Below are 26,968 nucleotides of genomic sequence, written 5' to 3'. Positions count from 1 at the left end.
GCAATTCTTTCAACATAAGACGCTGCATTCAAGTTCAGGAGAGATTGGACAAGGCAATTCTCTTGCTGCCTTCAGGTATGGCATGGAAAGAGAGGCATTTGCATTTCTTTCACTTTCACCATAGTAAAAAACTGCATTCATGGTCTGGAGAGGGCACTTTTTACAGACGGATAAAAGGGCAGGGGCTCAAGCCCCCTTTCATTTCTGTGTGTGCATGTGCCTGGATGAGACGGTTGGAATAAAGAGCGTGGGCCGTTTTTCCCAAATAACCCAATGAGACCTGAAAAATACCAAAAAATGTCTTCAAAATCCTAAAGGTTTTCCAAAAAACTCATCTTTCTTTATCTGGGGTGCTCAAAGGACCCTTAGAATTATATGTATTTGACCACAGGCGCAGACCCCCATCTCAAAATATTTTGTTCCAGGGACTCCCCTGAAGCGAAGATTTGAGTTATAAATGTTCGCTTTAAAAGAATCACGTTTTTTATTTATTTACTTAAATAGCAGATCTACAGTACAAGCTCATAGCGCGGCACTCGGTACCGCACTATGAGCTTGTATATCTGCTATTTTTGAACAGCCAAAGTATAAAAAATAGTGGTTAAAGGCTTTAAAGCATGTTGTTTCCAACCCTTTTGTAGCCAGATCGAATGCAGCACACTTTGCAGCAGAGCTCAAGAACATATAACACATATATACTGTGTTATGTGCAGTGCATATCTATCATTTACCTAAAAGTCAGAGCTGAAAACGCATGTAATCATTAAAATAATAAAGGCGGCAAAATCGATAACTCATTGATTATACGAGTCCTACCAACGTGCAGTAATGTTAAAAGATCAATCCCCCACTTTTTCTGCCAAGTCCAAATAAAAATAAATTAAGCACTAATTAGAGTTGAGTTAAAATAACACTAGTAATTCAAATAGGAATTGCAGCAGCTGTTCCATGTTTTACCTAAATGCAACTCAAATTCTAATCACTTTAGGATTCAAAGTAAAAGTGCTGGAACAAATCCACCATTTTGTTGGATAAAGTATTAACAAGATACCTTTTAAAAGACGTATCTTAAGCTGATAACGTGTGAAAATCCAGATTTCTCAGACCTTCGGTTTTCAGAAAAAAACGTAATTCAATAAACTGTGGTTCTGCTGAACCTGTTGGGTCAGTCTGAGAAAGTGATACCTAATCTTGCAGCTCTACAACAATGCAATACTTTTCAATTATTCCTTTCTACTATATTTGCTGCATTCGTCACAGAATCTTGCACAGTGACAGAAGAGAGCACCTACTATATTTGAAATAGATTAAATTCTGTGTTCTTTTTGTCCATACCAGCAAAAGTGTTGGGGGAATGGGAACGCAAAGGGATACACAATAAAAGATTACAGTGTGAATGCTTTCTACTGAAGACGGCACACGCGCGCGCACACACACACACACACACACACACACACACACACACACACACACACACACACACACACACACACACACACACACACACACACACACACACACACACACACACACACACACACACACACACACACACACCTAACCACTTGAACCTTAGTGGAGGTCTAGTATCGAACCCTTGGGAATACAGTCAACTAAGTATAGGGTTTAACTCATACAGTGCCCAGAATCACCACATGAGGGCGCCCAATGGCCAGAGAATCCACCATAGACATACGCTGTATATGCACAAGCCGTGCGCAGCCATGACGCGCCTGAACACTTTCCTTTGTGTCATGAACAGGAACAGGATGAAGTTAGCTTGAAGTTAGCTATTGGCTACCAAGCATTTTAGAAGCCCTATTTTCGGCGATTTAGCCGTGATTAAACCTTGTGCACCTCATGGATATGCATGGAACAGAGAAAATGAGCTCTAAAGATCATGGATTGCATTGGAGTGGACGGCAAATATCGGCGGCGCGACGCTCTCGCGGGCTGATGTAAACAGACCACGGCCGGGGGTCGGCTCGAAAATTTAGCCCGGTGCTTCGGTAAGGCCTCTGGATGTTTTTTTTTTCTTTTTTTATAAAAAGCCGGACTAGTTCGGGATCGGCACACCGGCCGATCAAAAGGCCGAAATAAAGCCGAACTAGTTCGGGATAGGCACAAAAAGAGTTAAGTGTTAATAAACGTTAATTTCTCTTTCTCCCTCCTTCCCTATCTCTCCTTCAGCACACTGAGGATTCCCTTATGGCAGACTAATGATTGTGCAATCATATTTCTTGTATCTTAGCAACACCTCCATATCTGCAGCGATATCCCTTGTGAAGGTATGGAGATGGACCATCTCTATGTCCAAGGCCTTCCAGATAAACTCAAGAGAGTGTCCCCTCCACTCTCCTCTTGCCTCCACCCCACATCCCACAGTGCCCGTTCCCACAGTGGTTCTCAAACTTTTTCATGTCGAGGACCCCCAAATTGACACTCATTAGCCCGCAGACCCCCCATTTGAAAAGATATGCTAGGGACCCCCTTATACGAGAAGATTTTCACAGGTCTAGCAGTGATTCTCAAGTATTTTAATTTCAAGGACCCCCAGTTTGACATGCATTTTAGGCTACGGACCCCCATTTAATGGCATTTCTATCTCTGTCATTCACTGTTATGAGATACTTCAATGGTTTCCTGTGTAAATAAGCGAAGTGCTTTCCTAGGATCTCCGTTTAGTTGACCTTGTACCAGTGAATTGTACCGTCATGAAACTGTACCTTTTTCAATGCAAACTTCTAACAAAGTCTTCAATCAATCAATCAAAGACCCACATTTTTTTTTTAAATTAATGTTAATTTAAAGAGGTGGTGCCATAGTTTTGTACTTTTTCTGTTTTTCATGTGTCTAGGAGGTTGAAAGTACTTCATTAGACCCCCTGGTGTGTTTTTTATGAGAAATGATGTATTCTCTTGGTATTTGTTTGTTTTCTCTTGGAGGCTGCCACCTTGTGGTCAAAAGTGTCAGTTAAAAAACACAGATACTAAGTATGTCACAGTATCAACTCCTCCCCTAATTACCATTCACCCAACACTGTGGGGTGTGGCTAACTTCAGCTGGGTCACCTCCCACCATGACATCCATGCATACTTAATGAACTGGGGGTGTGGCCACATAAAAACCCAATTTTAACTCTTTCTGTATACTTTTTTGGAAAAAATCTTCCTCCTAGTATAATCATAATACCTGATAATCATGTTTTAGAGGGGGGAAAAATCATGGCACCACCTCTTTATCTCTGAGAGTGTACAAATGGAACCAAATGCACCCGTTAGGTTCCATTAGTACACTCTCTGTGTTACATACCTATAAGAGTCCATTGGTTTCTAACTATCAATTAGCTGGGGATGGACCCCCTGGAACTCCCTCAAGGACCCTTGGGGGTCCCTGGACCCCAGTTTGAGAACCAGTGCATTAGAGATCTGCAGATGGGCTCTGACATCGCCTGAATGTGTGTGTGCAAATAAATCATTCACCCAAATGAATTATTTCTCTGAGATGTAGATATAGCAATTAAATGCAAACATCTTTTTTTTCCTTTTGCACAGTAGGCTGCTTTCTGGAACGTAAATCAGAAAAATCTGAAATACCAAATGGACCCAAGGGGAGAAGCTTCGCTCGTCACTCTCCATTTGCGAGACGCCATGGACAAATCTGGCAAAACGCAGCCTGATCAAAATCTCACGGGAACAAATTATGTTCGTGCCTTATGCTAATGGGTTAGTGGATGAAAGAGGGGGAGATGGTGATGAAGCTTTTTATCCAGAACCTGATTTATTGCGACCGTCAGGTCGCAGTTACTATCAAAACCTCCACCGGCTGTCTTTCAGTCTGTCTGTCTGTCAGTCTGTCACACGTCACACTTTTGCCCTACTCATATCTCCGCCACCGTTGCCCCGATCCATGCCAAACTTTGCACACACACTCCTTGGCTGCTAAACCACAACCTCCACCCATTTCTCACATGGCCCTCTTCTAGCGCCACCATGAGGCAGATTCTTGCAAAACACATTTGTGGACACTGCTCCTACAGATTTTGGCCTAAAAACACGCAAAGCGGTACACAGTATCTCTAAAGTCATGTCATCAACATGGATCTGTCCCATTTCCCATATTCCCTCCTGATTGGCTACCATTGCCTTCTAAACTTTGTCTATGCGACCTGATGGTCGCTTATCTCCCGATTAGGGAGTCTTACTGGTTTAGCGATCATCTATTCTGGTGAGTGGATTCAAAAAATGTCACCGCATGGACCTGAGTGTACGAACCAGTGGCGTCAGTTCAGCAAAAGCTACGGTATGGCAAAGATGGGAGTCCTCATGCGCACACCCATTTTTCCGTCTATCTTCCCCCCGGGTTTCTACGGTTTCTTGGGCTGGATATGGCAGCCTGGAAGGTTGTTCAAGTGCAGCTAAACTTGGCATGCTAGTAAACATGCCACAATTAACAATAATGCATTGCACCTGTGCAGCTGACCTGCGGAACCTGGGAATATACCATTTTGTCAAGATGGGGAGAATACAAGTGTGGAGAATATAATTATAATACTTTGTTAAAATGACCATTTTGTTAAATTTTGCAATTGTAGTTATTTTACTGTAAAAAAAATATTTATATAAGTAAAATGTTATTTCCCCCCCTGGACCCAGGATATGGCAGCTGCATACCCCCTGCCATACCCAATTGACGCCCCTGGTACGAACGGAGCTTTTGATGTGCAGACGATCATAGAACATAAATTAACATTAGATCATGAGCGGTCCTGCCGGCAGGGGGGCGGGAGGGAGATTGAAAGATTCAATTAAGTTGCGTCTCTCGCACTCTGCACACCGTGCGCTCTCTCCTGCGCAGAGCGCGAGATGGACACGACATCTTTGGGGTGCTATGCCGCGGTGCCCTCGCGCGCATTGCACTCTGTAATGAGATGTGTGTCAGACTGGGTGTCTTATCTCAGTGGTTCTCAACCAAAGATTTGCACATATTTTCGCGACTTTTTCAAAAATAGCAGATCTACAAGCTCGCAGCGCGGCACTCGGTGCCGCGCTGTGAGCTTGTATATCTGCTATTTTTCACTGGTTAAAGCATTCAATAATTCTACGCATAATTTGGGGGTCCCCAAATTATTTTGGGGGGGTCCCCAGATGATTAACTTAACACATTGACCGCCATTTTAACATACCTCCGTACTCCCACCTGCCATTCGTCTCCATAGACTTCCATGTAATTGGGTGTGCACGGATCATGCACACCCATGCCTAGATAATGCACCACGTGTGTCCACATTGCTCACAGCTTTCAAACAAAAAAATCCGAATGGAAATCCGTTCAGGCATTCATGAGATAACAGCCACTATGTTTAACAAAGATGGCTGCCAAAATGGCTGCCATGCTTGAAAGATGGGGTTGCTATGGGGGTTAAACATGCAATTTCGCGATTGCTATCATGCCTACTCCAGAATTATTATTTTTTTATTTTTTTATTTTTAATTCTCGGGACTATCGGGCCTGGCGGGGAAAGACATTGGAATAATCTCGGGACTATCGGGCCTGGCAGGGAATGAGTTAATGTGCAAAATTGTTTTCTTACTCAACAGTAAACACACCGACATACATTTTAAGTGTATAGACTCACTAGAGGGTATCTGCACATTTCTAAAGTGACGATTTAAGGACTTTTTAACACCTCTAAAATGACAAATTAAACATTTGCCAAATTGTCAAATATTAGAGTCAGAAATTGTGAAAATAGCCGATCTACATGCTCACTGCACGCCCGTTGTGAGCATGTACTGTAGATTGGCTATTTTCACAATAGAACCGTGTTATACAGAATGTAATGCCTCGACTCTTAATGCTCGTCAGGGTGGGGGGTCTCCAGTTCAAATACCGGTATGGTTATTTTGGGGGTTCAGCCTGAAAAAGGTTGAGAACCACTGTCTTATCTAACCTACTTCCCATTCTGATATTGTGTATTTTGTATTGTATTGTATTGTGTATATTAACCATTCTTTTATGCTTTAACTATTAAAAAAATAGCAGATATACAAGCTCACAGCGCGGCACGGAGTGCCGCGCTGCGAGCTTGTAGATCTGCTATTTTTGAATAATCGTGAAAATCTTTTGCAAATCTTTGAATGTATATCTTTTCAAAAGCGAACATTTGTAACTCAAATCTCTGCTTCTGGAGGGTCCCTGGAACTAAATATTTTGAGATGGGGGTCCGCGGCCAAATACATGTCATTTTGGGGGTCCTTGACATGAAAAAGTTTGAGAACCACTGATTTAGAAGAAGGATTTAGGAGGCATTCATAGAATCGAGTCAAAAATATTCAACACTCTGTAATAAGCTGTTGCAGACAGACATGTAATGTTGACATGACAGCGGACGAGCATGAAAAAGCTGGCAGTCTTGGAATAATTCACCGAACGGGAAGAAGAGACTCAAATTAATATTTCCCCCTCATTATGTATTATTTCACTCGGCAGAAACCCGATCCGCTATCAATTAATATGTAAATTTTCATGACCCAAATTCGCCCGCCCTGCGGATATACTATATCCACCGCATCCGCGATCAGCGCATCTCTACTGTCCATCATAGCGTCCTCCAATCCCGCATGGGTCTGGAACTCCACACGCACACGCACACGCACACAGTACTGTACTTGAGTACACTTTTGAGTTATTTGTACTTTACTTGAGTATTTCCAGTTTACTTTTACTTCTACTCCACAACATTTCAAAGGCAAATATTGTACTTTTACTCCACTACAATCATTTGAAAACTTTAGTTACTAGTTACTTTGCAGGTATAAATTATAATATTTTAAAACATACATAAGCCACTTTAGCCATATTTTATACCTTGGCTATTTGAAAATAGCCGATCTACAAGCTCACAACACGTCGCATTGCGACGCGTTGTGAGCTGCTATTTTCAAATATATTGTACTTTACTTTTGGTGCTTTAAGTATATTTTGATGCCACTAGATTCCTACTTTTACTACTTTTTTTCAAGTACATTTTGAATTCCAGACTTTTACTTGTAAGGGTGCCCACACATCAAAATACCTATGAGAGTGGAATCCGCGTTCTGCCAATGCATTTCAATGAGAATAGAGCGTTTTTTGCAGAAATCCTCTACTGGCATGAAACCGCTTCATTCTCATTGAAATGCATTGGCAGAACGCGGATTCCACTCTCATAGGTATTTTGGTGTGAGGGCACTCACACCAAAATACCTAGAGTTGAATCCGCCAATGCATTTCAATGAGAATGGAGCGTTTTTTTGCAGAAATCCTCTACTGGCAAAAAAACGCTCCATTCTCATTGAAATGCATTGGCGGATTCCACTCTAGGTATTTTGGTGTGAGGGCACCCTAACAGAGTATTTCTATATTGCAGTATTGAAACTTTTACTTAAGTAAAACATCTGAGTACTCTTTCCACCACTGCGTACAAACGTACATACGTACGCACGCGCGCACACGCACACGCGCACGCACACGCACTCACTCTCTCACACACACACACACACACACACACACACACACACACACACACGCACGCACGCACACACGCACACACGCGCGCGCACGTAGGCTTACCAACGGAGGTGTTTGATTGATAAGAATTAAATTGGCAGATGTGTGAAAACCTGTCTCCTGTTTCTGCCTCCTCCTCCTGATTTCTCTCTCTTTTATGTTGGCGCCTATCCTCTCTCTTGGATTTCCTGTTTAGCATTTTACAGTTCTGACTTTTATTCTACAAAATGCAACGTTCAGTAACTCCTCATCTCACGGTACCTTTTCTTTTTTGGGGGGGATAATCCACAGTGCCATGTACATTGTACAATGACAGAATTCAATATGGGTTTATTAACCGTCAAACACCTGGAACCAGGGGCGCAGGAGGCATTTTAAGAGTGAAGGGGACACATCTGGGAGGTATGTGCGCGCGCGTAGCGCGCGCGAAAAATGTTGGGGTATCCCCCCCACTTTTGGTGATATCCCCCCCACTTTTGCCCCGAGGAGGGGGGGACATATCCCCTCCACTTGAGCTGAATTACACAGTTGTTTTACGCAGATTTCAAGGCATTTTTAAAATGAAATACACATGAATTCATTAAGTCTATATTAGATCTTTTTATTGAACCACAGTAACAAGAGGAAACGTAACTTAAAATGTGTTGACAAACAAAATTGCATTTCCATTATGCATCTGTTCAAAGGTACTTACATTGTTGCTTGATTTAAAGAACGACGTTATCGTTTTTTGGTTTTTTGACCGTTTCATTTTGACTGAGAATGATGTGAGACTAGCCTACACACACCAGCAGCAGGTCCAGCACCTGCAATGACGGTCTCCTTCTGCCACTGCCTGCCTGCTTGTCACTATCGCGTTGCATTAATTAAACTCATTCAGAACAGCTGAGCTGAGCTGCCGACTGCACTGTGACTGCACTGGTGGGACTGTGCCTCTAGAGGGCAGTAATACGCCTTGAAATGAGAACTACTCAGTGTGTACAGTATAATCGATCATATTTGCGGCTTTTTCTTGGACCTGAACACTGGAGGGGATATCCCCCCCACCCAAAAAAAGTGGAGGTGTTAATCCCCCCCGTCCCCCCCTACCCCCTGCGCGCATGCCTGGAACGCACCCGAGTCGTGTTGGATTTTAACCACTTTAAACCATTATTTTATGCTTTAACTATTGAAAAATAGCAGATATACAAGCTCACAGCGCGGCACTGAGTGCCGCGCTGCGAGCTTGTACATCTGCTATTTTTGAAAAATCCTGAAAATGTGTTCAAGTCTTTGAATATCTTCGACCCGACTTCTAAATCCTTCCTCTAAATCAGTGGTTCTCAAACTTTTTCATGTCAAGGACCGCCAAAACTACAGGTATTTGGCCGCGGACCCCCATCTCAAAATATGTTGTTCCAGGGACCGCCCAAAAGCAAATGTTTGAGTTACAAATGTTCGCTTTTAAATAGATATATTCAAAGAATTAAAAAAAAAAGAAAATAGCAGATCTACAAGCTCGCAGCGCGGCACTTGGTGCCGCACCGTGAGCTTGTATATCTGCTATTTTAATTTTTCAATAGTTAAAGCATTCAATAATTCTAGGCCTAAATGGCTTAATAGAAAGCAGCACTGCAAAGTAGAGGGACATGGACAGTGTTTTTTCTCCTCTGTTAGCAATGGCTGAACCAGCTTACATTCATTTTGTCCCACGTAAATTTCAGCTGTAGTTATGTAAGGGATAATGAGACATTATTGGGAAATGAACACCACAGAGGGATCTCGAATCACCCTGAAGGAGTTTATTTCTAAATAATGACCATTTTGTTGCTTGTTACCCTGCTTCTTTCATGGCTACTTGATACTTGATACTTGATTTTTTTTGTGAGTCATTGCTTCCGGTATAGAAAATGGTATACTTTGTCACACTCTTTTTATTGTTCCCACGACTTCTTTCTATTAACGGTAACATAATATATCGAAGATCATGCGGGCTGCCGCGACGACCTGCCATTTTTCAGCGCTATTCTCGCTTGTTCTACTGGAACTGCGACTCTGTGAAGTTATTGTAATATTTAAAGCCCTGCTTGTTGTTGTAGGCCTATATATAAGCTGTGTGTCATGAAGAATCAGGGCATCAATTCAAAATTGATAAATTGTGAGCTTGGAGATCCATGGTCAGCCGTTCTTATCAATGACGGACAGAACCTCCTAATTCCTCTAGAGCTGGATTTGGTTAAAGTGGTGATAATATAATGACACCTGCATGTATACGACAATATACCGGTATACAGTCACAATACCAACTTTTGATGAGGCAGTATTGCTTTGTTTTCTAAAAGAAGATATGGTTTTCTTCATTCCCTGAAAAAAGTTTATTTTGTTTTTCGTTTCCTGAAAATGAACATTTGGGAGTTAGCTGGTCTTGGCCCCCGACGGCAGAGATATTTGTATTTCCTGTTACAACACACTTTGTGACCTATTTGAGTGGTGGTCACACCGTCTCCATAGCGTGGCCGTGTGTGTATCCTTGTATGTCTGTATGTAGTCTGAGGTGTATGTAGCCTGAGTAGCCTGAGGGAGACCAGAGAGGGTGCTGTTGAGTCTAGCCTACACACACACACACACACACACACACACACACACACACACACACACACACACACACACACACACACACACACACACACACACACACACACACACACACACACACACTGTTGAGCAACCTTGCAATGCATATATTTTACCCATATACCTCAACCCCTGCTCCACTCACCCAGCGGTGCACAGCCTCCACCGCTCAGTTCACACGGGTGTGATTTTTTTTTAATTCAAAAAGGCTGTGGTAACAAATGAGCCGCTGACTGTTTGCGCGGAACTGTTTGGCAATCCATGGGCAAGGGCTGTTGTTTACACCGTGTCAACAAATGAGTCATCATAAGAAGCCCAGTCAGCAGCAGCAGCAGCAGCGGCGGCGGCGGCGATGTGAAGGCCTGGCATTGGTCCAAGAGCGCCAGTGCCTGTGTTGTGCATGATATTCCATTACTCATTCACACCAACTGTTCCACGCAGAGCGCCCACGCTTAAGCCGCTAAGACCGGGAACGCACTATTTACTTACCATTATTCTATCGTCGTTGTCTGATGAAAACCTTGCATGTCTAAAACCGGTCTGTTCGTTTTGCATTTATCATTTTAAAACTACTAATTTAAACTAGTGAAAACAGCAGATCTACAAGCACCGTTTTCACTACTTTTGTGCGACGGCCCTTGTACGATGAAGCAGGGCTTTGCTTTGCGAAAGAACGTACACATTTGAAACTTGGAGATACGAGGTTTCCACCCGACAACGACGTTATGCTTTGACTATTTCAAGGATTCATGAAACATTTTGTGCAAGTCTTTGGATATTTTTGACACGATTCTGCGAATGTCTTCTAAATCCTTCTAAGGTTTTTAGAAAAAAACGCATGTTTCTACGTACGTCAGTGGTTCTCAAACATTTTCCGTGTCACCCCCATCTTGAAATATTATGCATCAGGGACCCCGCCGGAAGCAAATATTTGAGTTACAAATGTTCACTTTAAAAAAAGATATATACAAAGATTTGAATGTTTTTTTTTCTCAAAAATAGCAGATCTACAAGCTCGCAGCGCGGCACTCGGTGCCGCGCTGCGAGCTTGTAGATCTGCCATTTTTTAATAGTAGTGGATAAAGTGTAGAGTGATGCAGGTCTAAATGGGTTAATTTATGATCAGACGTGTTACGTAACGGACGCTGTGTTTTTTTTTATTGTGGAACAACCAAGATATCAATATCAAAGCAGTAAAACATGGAACGTTGGCATTGGACGGAATGAATGATACTCGCTGAATTCCACTTTGGTGGTTTGGTGTTTATCAATTATTAATCAATTAAAGTCTCGTTCCACTCCCTACTCTGTCTGTCACAGATCAGGATAACTTTGTCGAAAATGTAAACCCTGGTGGCTTAAATAACGGTATACTATAAAGCAGTGGTTCCTAAACTCTTTAGCTTGAGACCCAAACGAGAAGTTTTATGTCTCCGACTCTCCCCGCGACCCAAACTAGTGAAAACAGCAGATCTGAAAGCATACGACAATTCGCTTTTCAGAACGTTAAGAATTTCTTTTTTTGTTTCGCATTCATGAAATTCTTTTGGAATTCTGTAGAAGAGTTCTTGTTTTTGAATATATCTTTTGAAATAACTAGCATGTCGTAAACAAAAAAGGGAGACATTAAGCCTACTCGTGGTATAAAAATGTGTCCACGACCCAAAGATGGGTCCTGAGTCCCGACCCATTGTTTGAGAATTCAGGGACCATCGTGACTTGTACACTCTCAGAGTTATGGGGGTCCTTGAAATTAAAAAGTTTGAGAACCACCGCTGTTAAGCCTGCAGCATGCCAAACGAACTAAAAACTTTTTTGCTGAAACGAACAAAGTTCTCAGAGGACGAGAGTGTTTCATCCTTGGCCGCGGTCCACATCTAAAAATATGTTGTTCAGCAGATTGCTGTGAGCTTGTATATCTGCTGTTTTTCAATAGCTAAAGTATAAAATAATTCCAGGTCCATCACCGTAGAGAATATTGTCTCTGACTCCTCTTGCCTCAGCAATTCGATTGATCCGGAATTCCACGACAGTTGTTGAGTTCTGCATGTTAGACCATTGTATATAATGTAGTGCAGGAAAGGTCATTCGCATTCTCAGATTCTTTACATCGACGTGCTTTGACAAAACTTTTTGGGAGGAAAACTTGTCACCCAACAGTTTTTGACTGCCCTTTTACCTCCTCACAGGAGATACGGCCAGGGGCGTCACACCAAATTCTGGGCCCTGGGTACAAGGATTCACTGCGGGCCCCCCATGAATGTTAACTATTGAAAAATAGCAGATATACAAGCTCACAGCGCGGCACCGAGTGCCGCGCTGCGAGCTTGTATATATCTGCTATTTTTGAAAAATCGTGAAAATGTGTGCAAGAAACCTATATGTCAAAGGACCCCCAAGATGATATGTATTTGGCCACGGACCCCGATCTCAAAATATTTAGTTCCAGGGACCCGCAGAAGCAAAATACATAATTATATTCAAAGATTTTCACACATTTTCACAACTTTTCAAAAATAGCAGATCTACAAGCTCGCAGCGCGGCACTCGGTGCCGCGCTGTGAGCTTGTATATCTGCTATTTTTCAATAGCTAAAGTTATTAGGGCCCCTCCACCTTGGGCCCTAGTAACTCAGTCCCACTTTCCTACCCCTTGTGACGCCCCTGGATACGGCTGAAGGCTGAATGGAAAAAAAACACTCTATAGTAACTAGTACTACTAGTAAGAAGCCTCAGGGCGACATGCGACCTCGCATTAGGTCGCGCCAATCACCCTTTGTCAGCCTTCTGAGTGGTCCCTGACTGCCCAACCAGCAGGCTCTGTCTGCCTTAATTGTCCTGCCCTGGTTCCGCCTTTTTAAAGTTGATTTTGCTAAACATCATTTTTGGAAAAATAAAAACATTTAAAACATGCCCAATCACTATACTGTGCACCTGAGAGGCTCCTTTTAATGAAACCAAGTTTAAAATGAGAATTGAACACAAAATAACAATAAGAAGCAACTGAATTTCAATGGTAGTGGATGGAGAGAAAGGACTTTTGTCCCACCAAGACACAGCAGCCAATGAGTGAGAAGAGGGGCGGGACAACGGGCAGGACTTGATAAAGGGTCTATTCTTGGCCATCTGGCCAGTGATGTATATATGTTACAGTATGTTCAAGAAACCAGTAAAAGTTGTCAAGGAGCACTCGTTTTGACGTTCACCACACACTAATCACCACCAGATGGCGACGTCAGCCACTGCTCTGCCATTCACCAGAGTGTATATAAGAGAGTTACGTCACGCTTTGAACTCGCCGCAGACCGGAAGTGTTTACTCTTTATTTACTAGCCTAGCCTAGCCTAGCCTAGCCTAGCCTAGCCATTAGCTCCATTGTAGTCACTTGGACAGGGCGTTTAACGTGCGCTTGCCCAGGCCTTACGGCCTGGGCATAAATATAACGATTGCATTCACCACGGCTTCGTAACTCGCGCGGCGCTCCGCCGGCCGCGCGGCCCTGGCCCGCTCTTCGCGGCCACTCGCGCCTGCGGCGCTCGGGGGCGAAGAGCAGGACCAAGGTCCGCTGGCCTTCGCGCCGCTTGGGGCTTCGTGGACCCAGGGGGGCCTCGTAACTCGTTTGGGCTTCGTGGATACAGGGGGGCTTCGGTAGCCGCTCGCAGTGTCGTGGACAATAGAGCGGCGCACCGCCTGGAGTACGTTGTTGTGGCGACCGCTTGCTCCGCCCCGTGCCGCACCACGAGTGCTCCGCGTCTCGAATGTGCTGTTTCTCTAATATACTATGACATATATATACCCATGGAGACCCCTGAATGATAGTCAACAATGTGATGTCAGAACATACCCATATGGGCATTACCAAATATGGGCATTCTCAGATATGCGCTTAATATTGATGACATTGGGACAGGGGCATAAAACGGACAAGGACGTAATTCATTTGCTTAGTGTGACTCGTGATGACATCAGCCAGAGCGTGATGTCAGAGCGGAAAACCCATAGAACCACAGACAAACCCATAGAACCACAGTGTCAGGCGTGATGTAGAGACAGAGATACGTGGACAAGATGTGCCGGTTTTCATAGTAAACTTGCGACCTACGGTCGCAATCAGAACATAGACCCATTTTGTAATTATTTGAATTAAATGAAATCATTTACCCTACCTTTAAAGTGTATAATACAATATAAAGTGCATTGAGTGTCTGACCAATAGAGGGTATGCGCGTGACATCATCTGTTGCTGGAAGCTATGTGGAAACGCTTACTGAGTGGCAACGCTTACTGAGTGGCAAAAATCAGATTTCTGCAATTGACATCCCATACATCCGAAAAGAAAAGTCCTATCTGATTGTATTAAACAAAGTTAAACTCACCAACAGTGGCTGTACTGAAAGCTTGAATTATCCTCTTTCTATCAGCAAAGTTTTTGTTTCATAAAAATCCACCATAGGCATGTTATGAGCTACTTTCTGTCAAGACATTCTGTGCAGGTTTTTATTTTTCCAAGTGTCAGAGTTTGGAAGCACTCGTTTTCAACAACACAACATCCTGCTGCCTCCTGCATTATGTGCAATTTAGAAACAGGTGGTATGCAGGGCTGTTGAGTGATTTGCAACTAGCACTTCCAAACTCCAATGCTCCATGCTGCTCAATGTTTTGCCACTCAGTCTAGATTAGGGGGGCGGGTCCCAGTGGAGGTGCATACCCTCTATTCAATAAATGATGATGTCTGCTGCATTAATGTATCTACTGTGATGTCCGGCTAGTTGGAACATCGTGTAGGTTTGTGACCTTGTAGGATGTTGTCTGTGTGTGTCTGACAACACAACTAAATATCTTTGACGATTCTCGGCTCGCAAAAAACAGATACAAGCAAGGAAATGCTTGTGTGTGTGTGTGTGTGTGTGTGTGTGTGTGTGTGTGTGTGTGTGTGTGTGTGTGTGTGTGTGTGTGTGTGTGAGTGCGTGCGCGTGCGTGCGTGTGCGTGTGTGTGTGTGCAAGAGAGAAAGAGAGAGAGACTTACCCGGAGGTCTCCGTTTGCGAGGTGGTGCCCTGGATAGGTGCCATAAATGGGCTCCTTGCAGTAGATTTTGATGACGCAGCGGTCCTGCACGTCGCGGGGGTCCTCCAGCTCATAGAAGACGTTGCGCATCTCGTCTTTGATCAGCAGGGCTGTGCTGGGGCACCTGAACATCAGCCGACATCCGCCAAGAGAATGAAGAATAAAACATTCTAATATTTGAACAGTGGTTTTCAGGCCTTTTCATATCAAGGTGACATTCTTCATTCAGCATTTGAGCCACGGACCACCATGTGATGAGATTTAGCCTCTCTGAACCAAAACGTAGAATATTTTGTTGTCGTTGGATAAGATTTCCATGCTGTATTGATGTAGCATCACAATTCTTCTACGTTGTCTTTATTGCGTAGACTTCTTGCAAATTAAGTAATGCAATGTTTAACAATAATTGAACTATTGAGCGTAAAAGGAACCTGATGGAGGGGAAAGGAACCAGTTGGAATAATGTGTTCCTGCCACACGCTACATCCTACAGGGGAAACTCCCCCTGTCAGGTGATAAGAAGCGGCTTGGACTCCTCGTGCATAGAAGGAAGCATGGGGTCAGTCCGTTGCTCTCCCCAGGTTGGCAGAAGGAGTGTAGCGCCCAGGATTACATTAGACAATTGACACCGGGTGTACATTACAATTCACCCTTTGTTAGCCTTCTGGTCGGTCCCTGACTGACCAACCAGCAGGCTCTATCCGCCTTGTCTCACCCTGGTTCCGCCTTTTTTATGTTGAATTTGCTAAAACATAGTTTTTGGCGAAATAAAAACATGCTGAGCCACTGAGCAGCTCCAATTTACTGAAACCAAGTTTGAAATTAGAATTGAACACACAGAATAACAATACGAAGCAATTAAAATGGTAGTGGATGGAGTGTCCCACCAAGTGTCCCACCAAGACACAGCAACCAATGGGTGTGAAGAGGGGCGGGACAACGGGCGGGACTTGACAAAGGGTGAATTGACACCGGGTGAAGAAGATGCTTTACAAAAATCGTGGGATAAAAAAAAAAACTCTCCATCATTTAGCTGGGGACCACCTGGGACCCCTCCGAGGATCACTGGAGGTCCCCGGACCACTGGTTGAGAACCACTGCCCTCCCTTTCAAATCCTCCCAGTGACTTACAGTACACCTGTATACACGTGTTACAACCCATTCTGATTCCAATCGCCTGTGACCAGGGACGTGCTGGGCCCCAGATTCAGCCCGGAAAAAAGAATTGGAGAGGCCCTAATTATTATTATTTTTTGTTATATTTCGTCGTTGTCGGGTGGAAACCTTATATGTCCAAAACCGTTTGTTTTGTATTTATCATTTTAAAAATGATTTAAACTAGTGAAAACAGCCGATCTACAAGCACACAACGCCTCGCGGTGCGAGGCGTTGTGTGCTTGTAGATCTGCTGTTTTCACTACTTTTGTGCAACGGCCTTGTATGATGAAGCAGGGCTTTGCTTTGCGAAAAAAATGTATTTTAAACTTGGAGATACGAGGTTTCTGCCCGACAGTGACGATTTACTTTGTTGGCCGCACAGCCCCCAAAATGGAACGAAGGCCGACATTTTTAAAATGTTGTATTTTCTTAATGGCCGGCCTGGACTGGCCGGGAATGAAACGGCCGTTCGGGAGTTGTCCCGCTTTTCCCAATGGCCAGCACGTCCCTGCCTGTGACGTACAGTACGGTACATCCATTTGCAGGTATAGTATATCAGTAAGATCTGGAGATGCGCGAGTCGGGCTGTAATGAGGGCATCGACGGGCCGCATTTTTCCATCGAGCTGACCAGGAGCTTAATAGTCAGTAAATGGGGCTGCGAGTGTTATGCTGACAAAGGCCTGTTGTTTGTTGCATTGATTGTGCAGTGCCATGGAAATGGCTCCAATAGTTGCTCCAAAGCGGATTGAACACAATGGAGCCCTATATTCTTTGCCTCCCCTATTACCCCTTAGCCTTATCCTCTACCCGCAAAATGCGGGCACAGCAAGCTTGCTCTGCCCCTAAACAGTATTTTGGAGACGCTATACCCACTATACATTATGGGACAGTGAATATACAAATGGCAAAACTCTTTTTCACAATGTTTTCAGCAGAGCAGGCCTCTCATTCTGTGTACCTTAATGACCAAATTAATAGAAAAAACAAAAATAAAAAGTATGTCATGACATCACAGGTCCTCTCAAATTTTGGGCCTGTGGCTCCCCGACTATAACACCTAAGAAGGAAGTGTGAAGAGACCCAGCTTCTCTTCAAAATGGCTGCTGCGCATAGAGCCTGTCAGTGTGGTCCCGTGTACCTGAGCATGGCCATGGTGAGCCTCTGGGGGAACATGTGCACTATGAGGGCCCTCAGTGTCTCCAGGCTGGTCAGCTCGTGAGTCAGGTGCACCCTCCGTGTCTCCTCACCCAGCTGGAGGAACAGCACGCCTGCATGTGTGGGACAAGACAAGGACACACAGCAAAATTTAGTTGTAGACATAATTTAGTCACCTGAAAGGTTTTAGTTTTAGTCAAATTTTAGTCGACTAAATATAAGATATATTTTGGCAGGCCTTGATGGCATTGTAATGACTGATTTTACACTTGGTTGCGTGCTGAAAATACAACTGTGAGCTTAGTTTTAGTCATCACAGCTTGGTTTTTATTTCGTTTTCGTCAGTGAAAAAAACACAGTCGACAAACATTTTTCGTTTTTGTGTGTGTGTGTGTGTGTGTGTGTGTGTGTGTGTGTGTGTGTGTGTGTGTGTGTGTGTGTGTGTGTGTGTGCGCGTGCGAGTGTGCGTGTGTGTGTGTGTGTGTGTGTGTGTGTGTGTGTGTGTGTGTGTGTGAGATGCAACAATGCCACTTGGTCACCAGCGGTATTGCAGCTCTAGCTTAGGCTACATACCCAAACGCATAGTAACAAACCTACTTACACTCACGCTTAGGAGACGGTGTGACCACCGCTCAAAAATTAACATTGATAGTGGAAATAGCCGAGTGGGGGTCATGTGACGAGGGAGAATGAACGCGGTTCAGCCCGCGTCGTTCAAAAACACACAAACGCACAGAGCTGAGAGGAAATGTCAGAGAACGGGAAGTACAGTAAATAAAGGTGACATTCTCACAATACAGTAGGGGTGTCCAAAGTGCGGCCCGGGGGACAAATGCGGCCCAAGGACAAATTTTATACGGCCCGCGGCTTCATTCCTAAATTGTGTTATAAACGGCCCGCCAGCACCGCCAAACAAGAATATTTCCCCAGAGTATAATTTGTCAGGATTGTTCCCTGTTGTCTGATTACATATCCGGTTACATTTGGTAATGAGAAATTCGGAAATAACAAGTAGCCTGTGTTATTTGTCCTTTGTTCAGAGCACACAACTGACAAAAGACCATTGATATTAAATATTGATGATGATAGTTAAATAAAATTGTTTAAATGCTATGCTTATGTGTGTGACTTTGCTTCGGTCCGACCGTAAGTACATTATGTCTGGAGAAAGAGTCGGCCCTTGGGTGTTTTGATATTTTGTAATGTGGCCCCCTTTGACAAACGTTTGGACACCCCTGCAATACACCTTTACACACACACACACACACCCACACCCACACCCACACACACACACACACACTGTGGGGTCTCGCTCCAGTCCCACCGGTCAGGTGAGTCTGTCAGTGAGAGCCAGGGTGAGAGGCCCAGAGTGCAGCACCTCAAACAGTCCCGTTGCCTAGGGCAACTAGTGGAGGGGCGGTACATGCCACTCTTCCTCCTCAATCAGTGGGAAGTGAGGGCACCTTGGTGATTAGCAAACCAGAGACACCTGGGCAGAGGTGATATAAGGTGCTCACTCTTTGCCACTCTGTCTGACTCTCCCTGGGGAAACACCGTCCGGTGGTAAGCGATACACTCCACTCATTTCAAGCTTCTCCTGTTTTAGACTTGAATCAGACCCTCATGTTGTGTTTCTTTTGTATTTTAGGCAACTTACGACGATGAATGAAGGCTGCTTCCCTTTACCTCTGAGCTACAAACCCCCGACTAGGGGAAGAATTTGAGTTATAGTTTTATGCATGATATGCAGCCAAGCCCCCCATGAACTTTTGTTGCCTTAATCCCTAATAAATGGCGTTTGAGCATTGAACTGTCTCTGTAATCTCTGCTGGGTTTGGCGCAGACGCCACATCTTGGTGGAGAATACGGGTAGTCTGGACCCCAAACTAAAAAAAAAAAAAAAAAAAAAAAAAAGTCTGGCCCCCAAACTCGGAAAAATAGTCTGGACCCCAAACTCAGAAAAATAGTCTGGACCCCAAACTCCAAAAAATAGTCTGGACCCCAAACTCAGAAAATAGTCTGGCCCCCAAATTCCGAAAATGGGTGAACACGCACAGGCAATTGAAGCTTTGCTAAGAAGCCAAACAGACTTACAGAATGCTATGCAAGAATTGCTTAAGAAGATGGATAAAGATGCTTCAACTCCTCGCGCCCCCAGTAACGTGCTGACCAAATTAGGACCCGAGGATGACATTGAGGCCTACCTCGAGCTGTTTGAACGTACTGCTACTCGCGAGCAGTGGCAAGTGGTAGACTGGGCTAGCATTCTTGCCCCGTTCCTAACAGGGGAAGCCCAGCATGCCTGCCGCGACTTGTCAATTGCAGATGCCCGTGATTACAACAAACTAAAAGCAGCAATACTTTCCAGCCACGGCTACAGCCTGCCTGCCAGGGCTCAGCGTTTCCATAACTGGAACTACCAGTCCGCCCAACCCCCACGTCCACAGATCGCGGCGCTTGTGCGACTCACTCACAGCTGGCTCACCAGTGGTACTGGGCCCCCGTTGATTGACAGACTTGTAATTGACCGTTGTGTTCGTTCGTTGCCACCGGATGCTCGTAAGTACGCGTCTCAAGTTAGTCCTGCCTCAGTCAATGACCTCATGGCGCTGCTTGAGAATTATCAAGTTAGCCTAGAAATGCTCAGGTCTACAAGGATGGAGACGCAGAGACCTTCCCCAGAGGAGAGACCCAACCGAGACCGTCGGAGAGGAACTCCGACTGCACAACCACCGCCGCTGCAGAGGTCGGCCATGCCGCCTGAGAGAGCGCCTCGGGCGCCCCAGACACAGCGGAGGTGCTATGTATGTGGACAGCAGGACCATATATCCTGGGCCTGCCCAGAGCGAGACAGAGATGTGTCTATGCCGTCAGCAGCGAGCTCGGAAGCTCCACGTCCCTGTCTCCATTCCGGAAGCGTTGGCCGACAACACGCCACCCTGCCGGTGAAGGTGGATGGCGTCGACACCCACGCTCTCCTCGATTCGGGGAGTGTTGTCACCCTGCTCCGAGCTGACCTGGCGGGGCCCGTCAGTGACACCACCGTACCTGTCACCTGCGTGCATGGAGACATGCGACACTATCCAGTGAGCAGCGTCCGTGTCCAGACTCCCAGAGGTGATGCTGTCGTTCCAGTCGGTGTCGTCCCGAACCTCCCGGTACCTCTACTTATCGGGACTGACTGCGTCATCTTCGAGCGGTACTGGTCGCCTGGCCTGCGTACAGCTCCACCTCGACGAGGACGTCGCCGAAGTCGCCGCCCAACGCCCAGGACCGTACTGCCCGCTTGCCCTACCTTCCGCCCCACGCCTGCCGTGCCAGCGAGCGGGAGCTCTGAGGATGATCGCGGTGCCAGTGGGGGAGACGAGGAGAGGTACACCACACCAGACGAGGGTGATCCGTTTGCAGGCTTACCAGTAGACAAGGCCGCGGGCCCCGGCCGAAAGGGTGAATTCGCCACGGCGCAGTGGTCCGACCCCAACTTGGAGGCTGCACGTCAGACGGTGTCGGCCATAGACGGCCAGCTATGCGAGGGGGTGAGTGATCTCAACACACCTTATTTTTGTGTTAAAAATGGCTTACTGTATAGGGGGATGGAAGCTAAGGGGGGGACCCAGTAGAACAGTTGCTAGTGCCAAGGGCTTACGTTTCTAGAGTCCTCTATCTAGCACACACTCATCAGTTGGGTGCACACCTGGGGGTCCAAAAGACCTATGACCGTGTCTTGGCTCGCTTCTATTGGCCAGGGGTCAAACGAGCCGTTGAAGACTTCTGCAAAGCGTGCCCCGAGTGCCAGAAGTCGGCACCACGGCCTAACCAACGTAACCCGCTAGTTCCCCTACCCATCATTGGCACCCCCTTTGCTCGCCTGGCCATGGACATTGTCGGCCCCTTACCAAAATCTGGTCGTGGACACCGGTTTATTCTGGTCATCCTTGATTACGCCACCCGTTACCCAGAGGCCATACCTTTACGCTCCGCCACAGCTAAAGCGGTTGCGAGGGAACTGTTTTTACTGTTTAGCCGGGTGGGAATAGCTGAGGAGGTGTTAACTGACCAGGGGATGTGTTTTATGTCAAGAGTAATGACAACGTTGTACAAGTGGTTGAACGTTAAACGTATACGCACCTCTGTGTACCACCCCCAGACTGACGGCTTAGTTGAGAGGTTTAACAAGACCCTCAAACAAATGTTGCGGAAATTGGTAGACGCTGATGGCAAGAATTGGGACCAACTGCTGCCCTACATTCTGTTCGCCATCCGGGAGGTGCCCCAGGCCTCCACTGGCTTCTCCCCCTTTGAATTACTGTACGGCCGCAACCCCCGGGGCCTACTCGATCTGGCCAAAGAGGCATGGGAGAACCAGCCCTCGCCCCACCGTAGCGTCATAGAACAGATTGACGTCCTACAGGAGAGAGCAAGGCGAGTTTGGCCCATCGTCCGAGAACACATGAAGAAGGCACAGGAGGCCCAGTGCCGCCTCTACAACCGGGGGGCCAGCCTCCGAGAATTCCAGGTGGGGGAGAAGGTCCTTGTTTTAGTGCCCAGCAGTGAGTGTAAGTTCCTCGCCAAGTGGCAGGGACCCTATGACATCATCGAGAAGGTGGGGCCTGTCAACTACAGGGTAAGCCAGCCGGGCCGGCGAAAAGGCCAGCAGTTGTACCATGTGAACATTCTCAAAAAATGGACCCCGGCTGGTCCTCTGCCCTCCTCGGCCCTGTTAACGTCCCTCTCTCCCCAGGCCCCACCCCCAGTCGTCATAGGGGAAGACCTCGCCCCGGCACAGCTCCAGGACATCAAGGAGGTCGTGAGTCAGAGCCATGATGTTTTCTCCGACCTCCCTGGCCGGACCAGTGTCATAGAGCATGATATCCAAACCCCGTCGGGGAAAGTGGTAAGACAACGCCCCTACCGCATCCCGGAGGCTCGTAGAGAATCCACCAGGGAGGAGGTCAAGAAGATGCTCCAGCTAGGGGTCATCGAGGAGTCTTACAGCCCATGGTCAAGCCCTATAGTCATTGTGCCGAAACCAGACGGCTCACTAAGGTTCTGTAATGACTTTCGCAAACTCAATGAGATATCCCTCTTCGACGCCTACCCCATGCCCCGGGTTGACGAGTTAATCGAGCGGCTGGGCCCCGCCCGGTTCGTCAGCACCTTGGACCTGACCAAAGGTTACTGGCAGGTGCCCCTGACCGAAAGGTCTAAAGCCAAAACAGCCTTCGCCACCCCAGATGGCCTGTTCCAATACACAGTCCTTCCCTTTGGTGTCCACGGAGCCCCTGCGACTTTCCAGCGCCTGATGGACAGAGTGCTCCGTCCCCACCGGGCCTACGCCGCGGCTTATCTTGATGACATTGTCATACACAGCCCTACCTGGACGGACCATCTGCTACACTTGGAAGCCGTCTTGGGTGCCTTAAGACGGGCGGGGCTGACGGCCAATGCAAAAAAGTGCCGGTTGGGCTTGTCGGAAACGGACGACCTGGGGTATACCATAGGGCGAGGCTGTGTGAAACCACAAGTGAGGAAGATTGAAAGGATCCGGAGCTGGCCTCGCCCTGTCACCAAAAAACAGGTGAAATCGTTCATTGGCTTAATGTCCTACTATCAGAAATTTATTAACCACTTTGCTACTGTTGCAGCCCCACTTCATGACTTAACCCGGAAAAGCTTGCCACACCATGTGAAGTGGACGGAGGAAAGCGAGCAGGCTTTCCAGACCCTAAAGAGGGCTCTTTGTGAGGAGCCGGTGCTCGTGGCACCTGACTTCAAGAAGCCATTCGTTCTCCATACGGATGCGTCAGGGACAGGTCTGGGGGCCATCCTGTCCCAAGTTATCGATGGGGACGAACACCCCATCACATACATCAGCAGGAAGCTACTAAAGCATGAAAAGAATTACTCAACGGTCGAGAAAGAGGGCCTTGCTGTGAAATGGGCCATCCACCATCTGCGCTACTACCTCTGGGGCAGAGAATTCACCCTTGTCACTGACCACGCCCCGCTCAAGTGGATGGCCATTAACAAAGACCGCAACGATCGTGTCACCCGCTGGTTCCTGGAACTACAGAACTACCGGTTTAAAGTGGAGCATCGGCCCGGGAAAGACATACCACACGCCGACGCCATGTCGCGCCTCTATGAGGAAGAAGGACCTGAAGCCCCCGGCACGAGCCGTGAGCTTAGGGGGGGATGTGTGGGGTCTCGCTCCAGTCCCACCGGTCAGGTGAGTCTGTCAGTGAGAGCCAGGGTGAGAGGCCCAGAGTGCAGCACCTCAAACAGTCCCGTTGCCTAGGGCAACTAGTGGAGGGGCGGTACATGCCACTCTTCCTCCTCAATCAGTGGGAAGTGAGGGCACCTTGGTGATTAGCAAACCAGAGACACCTGGGCAGAGGTGATATAAGGTGCTCACTCTTTGCCACTCTGTCTGACTCTCCCTGGGGAAACACCGTCCGGTGGTAAGCGATACACTCCACTCATTTCAAGCTTCTCCTGTTTTAGACTTGAATCAGACCCTCATGTTGTGTTTCTTTTGTATTTTAGGCAACTTACGACGATGAATGAAGGCTGCTTCCCTTTACCTCTGAGCTACAAACCCCCGACTAGGGGAAGAATTTGAGTTATAGTTTTATGCATGATATGCAGCCAAGCCCCCCATGAACTTTTGTTGCCTTAATCCCTAATAAATGGCGTTTGAGCATTGAACTGTCTCTGTAATCTCTGCTGGGTTTGGCGCAGACGCCACAACACACACACACACACACACACACACACACATTTGTTTGGTTCCCTGTTAACCCTTCCAGTGCCAGCCCCTAGAGGACGCCAAAGAATGCCAGGGTATCTCTCATAGGCGAGCGCATTAGCATCCGGGGACTCACGTTGCAGTGACACGCGTGCTCACGTTCGTGCACGTCATGAAAAGGTCCCGGATGAAAATGGCTACAAAAGCTATTAGCTTGTTCTCATTTAAAAGATCATTTTTCGGCGATTTCGCCGTAAATAAACCTCGCGCCGCCTCCCTAAAAACACAATCCAGAGAAAATGACCTTCAAAGATGTGGGTTTGCATTGGATTCGGTGGCGATTCGCGGCGGCGTTACTCGTTTACGGCCGGCCGGGGGGGCGGCCGGATCTCGGTCACTGGATGGAAAATTTAGGCCGGGGCTTCAGTAGGCCTCTGATCATTTTATTCATTTCATTAAAAAAGCCGCATTAATTCGGGATCGGCACACTGGACGTCGTGCCGCCAGCGGCGCCGAACATTCGGTGAACATTGGGGGGCTCAAAAATGTATTTTAAACCATTTTTAATGGAATATATCGTCGGACCATGTAAAATGGCTCGCTGGAAAGCGTAGGACGAGCCAGGACCACCCACGGCTCTACAAGCAGCTCGGGGTAAGTAAAATAATAAAAAAAAAATTATATTGGATTGAAATAAAGCCGAACTTGTTCGGGATCGGCACAATAAGAGTTAAGTTCAAGTTCATCATGTTCTTTAGTTTTCCTTGTTTTCCTATGTCCTAACTTCAATGTGTCCAGAACTCTGTTGCCCGCCTGCTCACCAGTACCCGCTCAAGAGACCATATTACACCCGTCCTCCGTGACCTTCACTGGCTCCCAGTCAAACACAGAATCCACGTCAAAGTACTCCTAAACACCTATAAAGCACTAAACAACCTCGCTCCTCCATACCTCCTTGATCTCCTGGAACCCTATGTCCCCTCCCGCTCCCTCAGGTCTGGTGACGCAAAGCTCTTTTTTGTCCCCACGAACAAAAAACCTTCCTGGGGCGACAGAGCTTTTGCCTTTGCTGCCCCGACCCTCTGGAATGCACTCCCCAAAACCCTCAGAGACACCCCCACCATCCAAACCTTCAAAACCAGCCTCAAAAGCCACCTCTTTCATATTGCTTTCCCCAGCTCCCAGCTAATCTACCTTATGTTTAATTGGTTTTAAATGGTTTTATTCCTTAGTCTTAGTGTTTTTTAATCTTTAATAAAGTTGTTTATTTTGTTCTTTTTGCCCCATGTAAAGCGTATTTGGGTACTCAGAAAAGCGCTATATAAATTTGAGATATTATTACAATTATTATTATTATTATACAAGCACACACACACACACACACACACACACACACACACACACACACACACACACAACACACAACACACAACACACACACACACACACACACTCGACATGCAGAAAGAATGTTACTGTATATCCACAACTGCAATGGTCTTCTGGGATTTTCTGAGATTTTCCAAGTCCATTGAGAGTGCAAGTCATTCAGGGAGGTCGGCTAGTTGCCGCAATTTGATCAAATATAGTTTTACTTTGTATTTTATGTTTTCCTTCAACACCAAACTATGCTTCAATGGCTAACACACAGCGCCACTGTTATTATCATCAAAACCGTGGCTCCACCGGGCATACATCCCAATCTGAAAGTGCCATTAGAGAATTAAGCTAAGCTGGGAAATCATAAAACGTTAAGAGTCCCCTTCTCCATATCCCCTTTGTGTGGTTTAAATCAATACAAAAAGAAGACGAAATTCTTCCCCCCAAATATGTCCTTAAGGAGCAAGCAACCAGTTTTAATTCCCAAACGGCAACTGTTTATTTTCCTCCTCTCTCCCTGCCCCCCGCCCGCACAAGATACTTATCTTGCATATTACCTTATTAAACTTCTGAGTTATTAACACATATGGTGCCAACCCCGAGTTTCCCGAGTTTGTATTGGTACCACCGCTGTGCCAACCCCGAGTTTCCCGAGTTTGGGCCGTTTTTTTTTTTTTTTTCATTTTTTTTTTTTTTTTTTTTTTTTTCAATTTTTTTCTTTTTCAAAAATGTTTTTTGGACCTCCAGAAATGTGTTAGGCATGATCGCGATCGCGAAATTGCATGTTTAACCCCCATACCAACCCATTCTTTCAAACATGGCAGCCATGTTTGTTTGAAGAAAACATAATGGCTGATAAATCATGAATGCCTGAACGGATTTCCAAGCGGATTTTTTTGTTTGAAAGCTGTGAACAGTGGGCACACACGTGGTGCATCATCTAGGCATGGGCGTGCACGATCCGTGCACTATAAATTACATGGAAGTCTATGGAGACCATGGCATCGCGGGACATTGAAGAGAAAAAATCATAGCAACATAAGTGTTAAGGGCCATTTCACCTCTGCTATTCACCAGCTCTAATATGCCGGAAATGGCTTCTTATCTCACTGACCGTGGATGGTAGATGGTAATGACAGTGCTGATGGGACATGGCCGTGTGCTGAGGAACTGTAGTGATAGACACAAATGACACTCATCCATGGTGACAATTACCAAATAACACTGTTCCTTTAGGGCTTTTGTTGGAGCAAACGCAACACAGGATTGTTACGATCATACAGCTGTAGAATGAAAT

At 46.1% G+C, this 26,968-nt stretch overlaps 1 protein-coding gene across 1 annotated transcript in view; it reads right to left on the bottom strand.

The window, feature by feature from the left end:
* Positions 1–26,968, bottom strand: part of LOC308303657 (SRC kinase signaling inhibitor 1-like) — a gene marked incomplete at its 3' end in the record, with an annotated part of 158,834 nt that overhangs the window by 71,317 nt on the left and 60,549 nt on the right. The window contains exons 5-6 of the mRNA XM_080748102.1: positions 17,527–17,656; positions 15,190–15,352 (exon numbers count right to left, since the gene is read on the bottom strand). Coding sequence (XP_080604228.1) covers positions 15,190–15,352; positions 17,527–17,656 — 293 coding nt within the window. The remainder of the gene's footprint in view (positions 1–15,189; positions 15,353–17,526; positions 17,657–26,968) is intronic.

Source organism: Nannobrachium achirus (genome assembly GCF_963921795.1).
Source record: "Nannobrachium achirus genome assembly, chromosome: 18".
NCBI classification, from domain to species: domain Eukaryota; kingdom Metazoa; phylum Chordata; class Actinopteri; order Myctophiformes; family Myctophidae; genus Nannobrachium; species Nannobrachium achirus.
This window is presented reverse-complemented; position numbering and strand designations above follow the sequence as displayed.